This window comes from Papaver somniferum, unplaced genomic scaffold (assembly GCF_003573695.1).
Source record: "Papaver somniferum cultivar HN1 unplaced genomic scaffold, ASM357369v1 unplaced-scaffold_81, whole genome shotgun sequence".
Classification (NCBI taxonomy): domain Eukaryota; kingdom Viridiplantae; phylum Streptophyta; class Magnoliopsida; order Ranunculales; family Papaveraceae; genus Papaver; species Papaver somniferum.
The window spans coordinates 6,490,763-6,501,736 of NW_020651082.1; the positions used below are offsets into that span (position 1 = coordinate 6,490,763).

The 10,974-nt window shown below is 35.8% G+C and overlaps 1 protein-coding gene across 1 annotated transcript; it reads left to right on the plus strand.

Moving 5' to 3' along the window:
* The first annotated feature begins 2,596 nt into the window (after positions 1–2,596).
* LOC113345150 (ABC transporter C family member 10-like) lies at positions 2,597–9,832 on the plus strand. Its single transcript, XM_026588976.1, has 11 exons — positions 2,597–5,891; positions 6,144–6,464; positions 6,542–6,628; positions 6,732–7,319; positions 7,410–7,574; positions 7,689–7,983; positions 8,204–8,418; positions 8,510–8,815; positions 8,907–8,970; positions 9,072–9,311; positions 9,409–9,832. Exons 1-11 carry the CDS (start codon positions 4,509–4,511, stop codon positions 9,516–9,518), a joined length of 3,774 nt encoding a protein of 1,257 aa, XP_026444761.1. The 5' UTR covers positions 2,597–4,508; the 3' UTR covers positions 9,519–9,832.
* The last annotated feature ends 1,142 nt before the right edge of the window (positions 9,833–10,974 follow it).

A 10,974-nucleotide genomic window follows, 5' to 3' on the forward strand; every position in this document is an offset into this window, starting at 1 on the left:
ACATAAAGAAACAAATAATTAGGAGAAAAATTCTCATCATTTTTAAAAAGTTTCGTATTGCGTATCTTCATCAACGGATTCAACCAACTTGGGAATTTATCCCCTTAGACTGAGTGTAGTGGAATGATAGAAGGGGATGATAGCGACATCCCGTAGTGGCTGAAAGCCTAAAAATAGCTTGATTTTTCTCTCTCCTCGAAAGGAGGAAAGGTTAGTGGGGATTTAAAATTGGGTGAGGTTTTAATCCTCGCCCAAAATAAGAGAAAAACGAGGAGACAATCCTCGCTTTGTCTTTTATTATAATAAAAAAACTAATAAAATATATTAATAACAGATTTTGGGTCAATCTTTAGTGTTTTAAATAAACAAGTCCAACTTTCCTTCTCCATTAGACTCAACCTTAGAGCATCTCCAATAGAGGGTAAATCTTTCTTTTTTAAGTGACACATAGGATTTTAGACCACATTTGGCATAAATCTATCTCCAATAATAGGGTCCTACAATCTAGACGGGACCGATTACTAAATATGAAGATGTTCAAGAAAGTGTTATCTACAGCTCCAGCTGTACCTCCATGTCATGTTTTGCGCTAATTTTTTATAATTTAAATTAGATATAAAAAAACCAATAAAAGAAGAGAACATAAAATCGTTATCTCCTATGCTTTTTAGTTCTTCTTTCTTCTTTGTTCACCTACAATATTTCTTCTGCAAAGCTAATGTTTTGCACACAGTTTCTTTTGCAAATCTAGGGATTTACAGATGATATGTGTGCGTGTTTTACTTCAATCATGGAGATTGGGGATAAAATATGAAATTTTGATTCACTCACATGAAATAGAATTTTTAAGCTTCTCCGTTATTGTCAATTCAGGATTATTGATTGTCTTACACACACCCACCTGCTTACAATTAAGATTCACAGTAATCAGAAAGCGAGGTTGGAATGCGTATTAGAAATTTATACCTTCTTTCAATCCAACTTGTATGTTTTGGTTTTATGTTGAGTTATAGTCTATGTCTAATCTAAACGCCAGCTTTACCAATTCCTAATGGCTTAGATTTAATGCAGAACTAAAAAGAACCGAAGAAGACAACTACAATTGCAGTACTGTATTAAAGATTTTGATTTTTTAGTGTTGGGTTTTTAGTTGATTTTTGGGAGGCATATTCCCTCCATATTTTTGGTTCTCAGAGTCTAATTTTAAATTTAATTTTTGTTTTAAATTCTTTTAAAGCTTATCCGGGTATAAAATTCTAAAGATTAGGAGATGTTTTTTTAAATATGAGTTCTATATTTATTTTATGTGTAAAATCCATAAATAAAAAATCTAAATAATAAATTTATATACAATTTTTTGCACCTTTTATTGGAGATGCTTTTAGAGATGTCCTGAAAGGGGAGTCAGTTCTTACTAGAACTGTCAATGAATCCGGGTCCTCTCGGGTACCACTGGACCCGGATCCTACTTATAAAAATCGGGTCCGACTCCTAAATTTAGGGATCTAGAACCGGATCCGTTAAAAAACTCGGATACCCGTAAGTTCCGGGTATCCATTGGGTGCCAAGAAAACTATAACAAAAATTCAAAACTCGAATATCTTTCTCTTTTTGGCTTGAATCTAAATTTGTTTTACAAATTTTTATTATTGTTTCTTCATTAGTATATTAAATAACAAAATTTTAATGTATTAAATATAAGAAAAAAACGAAAAATGAAAACAACTCTAAGCCAAAACTAATAAAATACTTATAATTTTGCTAAAACAATGAATTAAAGTTCAAAATAAACCGGAACCCATTACTCGCAAGTATACGACATGTACCTGTCCCGTTAAAATTCGGTTCCAATCGGGTAATTACTCGTCGGTTTCAAAATTGCTAATAGGTTTAACTATAGCACCCGGAACCAAACCCATTTCTACCCGACCCGTTTCCATGTAATGGGTACCCATTAACATCCTCCACTCTCTGGAAAAAGATTGTAAGCGTATTGGGTTAAGCGTGTAATATGTATGACAAAATGCCTCAATGATTTCTTTCTTTTTTCTTTTATTTTGGCTCTACACTAGTACTAGATTTGTGCCCGTGCTACACATCGGGTATATTGTGTCTTTTAATTTGGTGGGGCTTCGCCCAACCTCGTGACGATGCATTTTTTATTTGGTGCCCAGACGATGCATTTTTTATTTGGTTTGCCGCCTCATTGCGATATTTTGGATTTGGTGTGGTGGGCAAATACATTAAATAGATGGAGAATATCTGTACATTTTATTTTTTTTATCCTTTTAACTTGGTATTCGCGGGGTTTGCCCCGCCCCACAGCAATGAGTTTTTGATTTGGTAAGCCCCACCACACCGCGTGACGATATATTTTTTATTTAGTGTAGGTGGAAACTATGTGTATATTTCATTTATTTGGGATTTGTGTTTTCTTCCATGGCAAAAATTATAATTTGCATTACCTACTCTACAAAGATAAAACTAGTGGAACCTCCCCTCATTACAATTTCCGTCCAAGGCTGGTTATGTGAGTCAGCAATTTTGTACAGCTGGACTAAGATATACACGTTTAGGTGTCAAAAACACCATCTTCTCGATCTCCGTCTTCTTTTCTATTTCTGAAAATAAATAAAAGAAGACCCACTTTCTTTCCCAAACCATCAACAGCAGCCATGGGCGATTAGGAGTTCAACGAGGATTTAACGCCGAGAAGAGCTACTGTTTCTTTTATCTTCGTTTTTATCTTCTTTTATCATCGTCTTCTTCTTTTATTTCCGTCAAGAAAAGGAAAAAAATAATAATCTGAACATGGGTTTTGTTTAAACTCGAGTTTCCTACGAGTTATGAGAAGATTCATACGGGTTTGGTGATGTTGATTATGCAATAGCTTGGTTGAGTTCTCGATTGAAAAATCAGGGAGGAGAAATGGATTTCGGGGCTGTGAAGATGTCGAAGAAATTAGGGATTAGAAAATGGATTTTACTGCAATTGAAAATTGATATCTCCGGTGCCGTTGTAACATGGGTTAGATTTGAATCTGAAATCGGTAAAATAATTGTTTCAACTGGTCATGATTGATGGAATTCTAGGGTTTGGATTGAAAGTCGAAGACAATAATTGAATGATGGGTTTGATTTGATTGTGAAACAAGAAGATTGTTAAGACTTAGATGAGTTGAGTAGATTGAGTTCGAATGGGTAGAGTTTGTGGGTATGCAGGGGTCAATAAAGTCGTTGTTGGAGAGTAGAGATGGGCGCTATTGTTTTGCAGTTGAGATGGAGTAGAAGGAGATGGCAACTGAGCAATGGCTATGACAGTGCTATTGTTTTGCAGTTGAGATGCAGTAGAAGGAGATGGCAACTGAGCAATGGCTATGACAGTGCTATTGTTTTGCAGTTGAGATGGAGTAGAAGGAGATGGCAACTGAACAATGGCTATGACAGTGCTATTGTTTTGCAGTTGTTGGGAGTACTAATTCTATTGAAGCAATAGGTGATAGTGATGGAATCGAAGGTTGAAGCCGTATGTCAAGATATTAAATCTTCATTCTGAAGTCAACAGAGACAAGAAGAATTGTGTTGCTGGTGATGGTGAACTGTAAAAGAAGAAGTAAAAGATTGGTTTGATTCAGATCTTTGGGTGTGTGCTCTTAGGTATGAAATCACAGGGAATTGAGCTGGCTGCCATGGAATTGGTGGAGCTGTACTACCGGAGGTGTTGTAGTTGAAACGATGTCGATTGAGTGGTGGTTGTTTGGTCGGTTCTTGAGAATCGACGGCATATGAGAGGGCATTTTGGGAACTGAAGATCAACGTGTATAATTTTAGTCCAGCTATACAAAACTGCTGACTCACATAACCAGCCTTGGACGGAAAATGTAACAAAGGGAGGTTCCATTGATTTTATCTTTGTGGGGAGGTAACGCAAATTATAATTTACCCCCTTTATATATTAATTTGGAAAAAAGAGTTCTTATACGTGGGTAGTCGTCTTGTTTTTAACATTTTTCTTATTTTCTAAACCAGTTACCAAGTAATCCCCATCAAAACGCTCGTTTCAAAAAAAACTCAAATGTGAGAGCTTTATTTGTCTAGGCGTTGTTAGATATTCTTAAAACCCCGTCTATTCAAGAGATTCTCTTCTATTCAAAGGTGAGAACCTGACTACGTACATAAACAACCATCAATGTCTAGTAACAATAAATGTATTCCTTTATTTGCTGTGACAGAGACATAAGTTTATAAAATAGGAAGGTAACAAAATCCTGAAAAGATTCGATTATGTGTCAGTATCTGCATATAAATAACAAGATAATTATTTCTATTAGCTTATAAAATGTTGAGCTGATTATTTATTGGCAGGCGGATCATATGATGATTTTTTTGGTATTAGAAAATCATTGAATTGCTGAAAATTGAATGTGTAACACTTCGTTATATAACCTTTATTTCAATGGGGGTGGTGGAAGACATTGAGTCTTGCAAGACATAAAACAATAGACAGGAATGGACAAGTACAACAAAACTTCTGCGGATGAGACTCCTTTTGCGAAAGCTGGATTGCTCAGTAAAATGTCGTTTTGGTGGTTGAATCCATTGATAAACAAGGGTAAGAAAAATGCGCTTGAAGATGACGATATACCCATGTTAAGGAAAGTAGACAGAGCAGAAGCATGTTTCTTGATGTTCACGGAACAAATGGAGAAACAGAAAGAAAACAACCCATCAATCTTACGGGCAATATTTCTATGTAGTTGGAAAAGGATTCTGATATCTGGGCTGTTTGCATTTCTCAAGGTAATCGCTCTTTCTTCGAGTCCGTTGTTTCTTAATGCCTTCATTGATGTTGCACAAGGGAAAGAAAATTTTAAATATGAGGGTTATGTACTAGTTGGATTACTGCTCTTATCTAAATTCATTGAGTCCTTTTCTCAGAGGCAATGGTATTTCCAATGTAGATTATTAGGAGTTCAAGTCAAATCTCTTCTCACAGCAGCAATTTATAAGAAGCAAATGAGACTTTCTTTTGCTGCAAAATCGAATCATTCTGTTGGAGAAATAATCAACTATGTAACTGTGGATGCTGACAGAGTTGGCGAATTCTTTTTCTGGATGCATCAAACATGGACAACAGGCCTCCAAATTTGCCTAGGATTGATTATTCTATTCTGTGCTGTGGGGCTTGCGGCATTTGCAGCGCTCTTTGTGATCGTGGTCTCCGTGTTATGCAATACACCCTTAGCAAATATCCAACATAAATTCAAAAGTAAGCTCGCTGTGGCACAAGGTAAAAGACTTAAGGCAATGTCTGAGGCTCTGATGAATATGAAGGTGTTGAAGCTTTACGCTTGGGAGAAGCATTCCAAGTCCGTTATAGAAAGACTAAGGAAAGTCGAATGCAAGCTATTAAAAGCGGTGCAGCTAAACAAAGGATATGCTGGATGTATGTTTTGGATATCACCTGTGTTCGTTTCTTCTACAACCTTTATGGCTTGTTACTTTCTCAAGGTCCCTCTTAATGCAAGTAATGTGTTCACATTTGTTGCAACGTTACGTGTTGTTCAAGAACCTATTAGAATGATCCCAGAAGTTATTGGAATGGTAATTAATGCAAAAGTTGCGTTTAAACGGATTGTAGAACTTCTAGCAGCCCAAGAATTGAATAGTATAGAAGTCCTGCAGGTGGGAGGTACAGGGCCAGATAAACATGCCATTTGTATTAATTCATGTAATTTCTCATGGGAAGAGAATCAACAAATCCCAACCTTGAGAAGCATAAAATTAGAGGTTAAATTCGGGGAGAAAGTGGCTATTTGTGGAGAGGTTGGTGCAGGTAAGTCAACCCTCTTAGCAGCCATACTTGGAGAAGTTCCAAAGGTGGATGGCACGGTGAGTTATCCGCAGTCCTTTTGTTTTGTTCTATCCAGTTTTAGGAGAAAATCTGTTTCTTTTTTGAATTATATATATATTTTTAAAGCATAATGATTAATTACATTGACGTATCTTTTTTTTTTTTTTGCTTCTTTGTTTGTTATGCCAAGGTATCAGTAAAGACTGTTTTAGTCATTAATTCTATGTCGGATATTGAAGATCACACATTCAAGTATTGAACGCCTTTCCTTTTTCCACTTCATCTTACAGATTCAAGTGTATGGAAAGATTGCATACGTCTCTCAGTCGGCATGGATTCAGTCAGGAAGTATACGAGATAATATTCTGTTTGGATGCACCATGGATGAGCAAAGATACCAAGAAACATTAGATATATGTTCATTGCTACAAGATCTCGAGATGTTACCTTTTGGTGATCTCACTGAAATAGGTGAAAAAGGGATAAATCTGAGTGGTGGGCAAAAGCAACGTATTCAACTTGCTCGTTCACTGTATCAGAATGCTGATATATATCTCTTGGACGATCCGTTTAGCGCAGTGGATGCTCATACTGCGACAAGCTTATTTAATGTGAGACATCATTTTTTCTCATTGCACATTATGTTGTTCTGTATTTGTATCCCTACCATTAACAGCTACTTGTGCAGGAATATGTTATGGGAGCTCTTTCAGAAAAGACAGTCTTACTTGTGACTCACCAAGTGGATTTCCTTCCGGCATTTAATTCTGTTTTGGTTAGTTTGCAGTTCAAATCATCGAATTATTTTTATTTTCCTAATTACAAGTTTTCATGTTTGTATATATATTTAAAACTAAAGTACTTCAATTTCTTGGCAGCTGATGTCAAACGGGAAAATCCAATATGCAGCTCCATATCATATTTTATTGGCCACCAGTCCAGAATTTCTTGCCCTTGTTAATGCCCACAAAGATACAGCTGGTCCTGAAAGGCCCGTCAAGATTGCTTCTAAACAGAGATGTGTGACCTCTCTGAAAGATACTGGGAAAAGTTGTGGCGAGGAACATCTGAAAGAATCAGTAGGGCATCAGTTGATTATGCAAGAAGAGAAGGAAGGTCGAGATACAGTTTGGACGCCTTATGTGCAATATTTAAATCAGAACAAAGGCTTCATTTACTTTACTATAGCTAATTTTTGCAATATATGCTTTTATGTTCTCCAAGCTGCACAGAATTATTGGATGGCTGCTAACGTCCAGAACCGACAAGTCAGCAAATTGCGACTGATTATAGTGTATATGCTGATAGGATGTAGCTCAATACTCTTTATACTTGCTAGGTCTCTTTCTACAGTTGCTTTAGGTATAAAGTCTTCAGAGTCTTTTTTCGATCAGCTGCTAAACTCGTTCTTTCGTGCACCAATAGCTTTCTATGAGTCTACACCTTTGGGAAGGATTCTAAGTCGAGTAAGAATCACAACCACATATTGTCAAATCTTACATTAATCTTTCTTTGTTAAATTTCCTTGCACTAATCTTTCTATGTTTTACACATAGGTCTCTTCTGATCTGAGTATCCTAGACCTTGATCTCCCATTCTGCTTTGTTAACGCTTTCACTATTACCGTTAGTGCTTACTTGAATCTTGGAGTAGTGTCTATTATTACTTGGCAAGTGTTGTTTGTCTCGGTACCACTGGTATGTGTGGTGATTCATATACAGGTAAAAGCCAATTATTTTCCTTTTTAGCTGTTTCTTGTCTAATGAATGTTCTAATTTACTTTGAGTTCTTTATCCATATATAAAATACTCAACCGAAAATATATAACCTGACAGAGATACTATTCGGCTACTGCGAAAGAAATTATGCGGATTAATGGAACAACCAAATCTTTGGTAGCAAGCCATCTTGGGGAATCCATAGCAGGAGCGATGACAATAAGGGCTTTTAAGGAACAGGATCGATTTATTGCTAAGAATTTTGATCTCATCGACAAAAATGCTAGTGCTGTGTTTCATATATTTTCTGCAAGTGAGTGGTTGATTCAACGTTTGGAAACACTGTGTACAATCCTTCTTTGCTCCTCGGCCCTTGTGATGATTATGCTCCCTCCGAAAACTTTTGGTCCTGGTAAGTGTTGATTTTCTTCTATAACAAAATTTCACATTCGCCTTCATATAAATGTCCTGCTAAACAAAAAGCATTTCATGTTGATGCTGGGAAAAATAAATAAAAGTATCACTGATCTACGTACCCCCAAAATAAAAAAAGAGTAAATATATTTCAATGCAATTTGTTCTCGATGAGCAGCTTCAGTAAAGTTTCAATTAACCAATCTTTCTATTTGCAGGATTTGTTGGTATGGCATTGTCATATGGTCTTTCCTTGAACATGTTTTTTGTTACTTCTGTTAAACTGCAATGCGCAGTATCAGATTATATAATTTCTGTCGAAAGGTTAAACCAGTATATGCAGATTCCTAGTGAAGCCCCAGAAGTTATAGAAGGAAATCGACCCATGCCTAGTTGGCCTGCCGTTGGAAGAGTGGAGATCCATGATTTGAAGGTAACTACATGCGAAATTTGTGTATAACGTTTGAAATTCATGTTTAGCAAAGCCTAGTAGTATACTAAACAAATGGTTGCATGGCAAGCAGATTAGATACCGACTTAATACTCCAATAGTTTTTCAAGGGATTAGTTGCACATTTGAAGGGGGGCACAAGATTGGCGTTGTTGGAAGAACAGGCAGTGGGAAGTCAACTTTAATAGGTGCTCTATTCCGACTTGTAGAACCATTAGAGGGAAAAATCATCATTGATAGCATTGACATCTCAACAATAGGGCTTCATGATTTGCGATCATGCTTAGGGATAATACCCCAAGATCCTACACTCTTTAATGCTACTGTGAGATACAATTTGGATCCGCTTTCACAACACAGTGACCAGGAAATTTGGGAGGTAATCCTATGTTAATTATATTTGTTTAAGCTTCGATCCTAATTTTAACCTTCTATGCTAAGTAAAAACGATTTCTCATGTATGGATGAAGGTTCTTCGTAAGTGCCAACTTCAAGAGGCTTTACATGACAAAGAAGGTGGTTTGGATAGTTCAGGTAGCCACTGAAGGATCTTGGTTTTCTTAAAATCTTTCAATATTTGTCTTCATTTATATTTCGTATCAGAATCTGTAATAACATTTCGGTCCTTTTTGTAGTTCAACAAGATGGGGTCAACTGGAGCATGGGACAGCGACAACTATTTTGTTTGGGCCGAGCTTTGTTAAGAAGAAGCAAAATATTGGTTCTTGATGAAGCTACTGCTTCCATTGACAATGCAACTGACTATATTCTTCAGAGAACTATACGGACGGAGTTTGCGAGTTGTACAGTTATTACAGTAGCCCATAGGATACCGACTGTTATGGACAGCACGATGGTTCTTGCAATCAGCGACGGTATGTCTATAATATTTGTAGCAACTGAAATATCTGTTGATGTGGCCTGGGATCAAATCAAAAGTCTCACATAATGCAATTCCTTTTCATTCTGTAGGAAAGATTGTAGAATACGATAAACCATTGAAGTTGATGAAGGAAGAAGGATCACTTTTTGCGCAGCTCGTCAAGGAATATTGGTCCCATATCAACTCTGCGGAGTCGTAGTGAAAAACGGAAAAAATGAAAGAAAAAAAAAGTACAGAAATGTAGCTATTTTTTAGATTGGTTCCTTTTGATTAAGAGTGGAAATATAATCTTCAAAGATCTACCAGATTGTTACTTCATTTAGTTCAGTTCTTCAATTTCAAGTTAGATACCAACTTTTGCGGAATTCACCCAGTAGTAAAACACCAAGGTGACCAAGTTTGGGGGTATGGAAAGAACGATTTTGTGGGCACCATGTTCATGCTTCTACTTTTGGTAAGATACCAAAGTTACCCTTTTATATTAATTTAATTTTTAATTTTAATTTTGTTTTAGTTTATCTTTTTTAATTTTATTTTTTCCAATATTTTGAATTTTTAATTGTTTACACAGTTCCATTTTTTAAAATATTTTTTTTTTCTTATGTTAGGCTTGAGTATTAATCATCAAAATATGCTTTGGTATTAATCATCAAATTGATTAGTAAATGTTCCACAAATCCATTACTCGCAATTCATTTTTGATTGAAAAAATTGAGTAGTAATCATCAAAATAGGGTGAAGATGGAAATTACAGTAGCAAGTTCGGTTAGTAGAACTTTAAAAAAATATATAATTTGGTAACCGAAGTTCGAGCCCTCAATGGTGTAATATTGAAGAACACTTCGGCGAATATAATTTTTTCTTTCTGTAACCGAAGTTTTGTATAGAATACCAAATGCATTGTTGCGAATATAATTTTTTCTTTCTGTAACCGAAGTTTTGTATAGAATACCAAATGCATTGTTTGGTTAGTTCGCAAAAGAAAATTCCTTAACCGAACTCTTCTCTATAGACCCATATGTTTAGTTCGGTTAGAACGTAAAAGAAATTCCTTAACTGAACTTTTCTTTGTAAACCTTCGGTTGGTTTGCAGGAAAAAAAAACTTAACCGAACTTTTTTCTGTAAACCAATATGTTTAATTCGGTTAGTTTGCAAAAGAAATTCTTTGACCGAATTTGTTGCTCAGCTTCCAACCATTTCTATATAATTTTTATATTAATATTTTTTTTTGTAAAAATAAAAATAATTTATTAAAGTTTTTGATAACGAGTATTACATTAACTAGTTGGAAGCCTAACAAGCTAAGTCCTAACAACGTACTATTAAATTAATTGAACAGGTTGCTGTTAGCCTACCAACGGGCCTCATGGGTAACCTGGACAAGGGAGCCGAAGCGGATGGGGGTGGGGGGGCAAGAGATTGTGTCACAAGGGGGGCAAGCTAACTCTGGCTTCCATGTTAATTCCTGCAATATTACGCCATTGAGGGCTCGAATCTGGGACCTCTTGGAACGCATGAAACTTTTGGAAACGGGGATGATCAGTTGAGCTAGGTGCCCGTTTTTTAATAAGTTATTAAACTAAAAAAAATTTTAAAAAATTATTATTTTCTTAAAAAAGTTGAGAAAAGTAAATAAGAATATATTTATTTAATT

Bases quoted from the DNA above. Each gene is read 5' to 3' on its own strand.
- LOC113345150 (XM_026588976.1), top strand. From the start codon at position 4,509: ATGGACAAGTACAACAAAACTTCTGCGGATGAGACTCCTTTTGCGAAA. The intron at 6,465-6,541 runs GTGAGACATCAT...CTACTTGTGCAG, and splicing joins CTGCGACAAGCTTATTTAAT to GAATATGTTATGGGAGCTCT. The intron at 8,816-8,906 runs GTAATCCTATGT...GTATGGATGAAG, and splicing joins GTGACCAGGAAATTTGGGAG to GTTCTTCGTAAGTGCCAACT.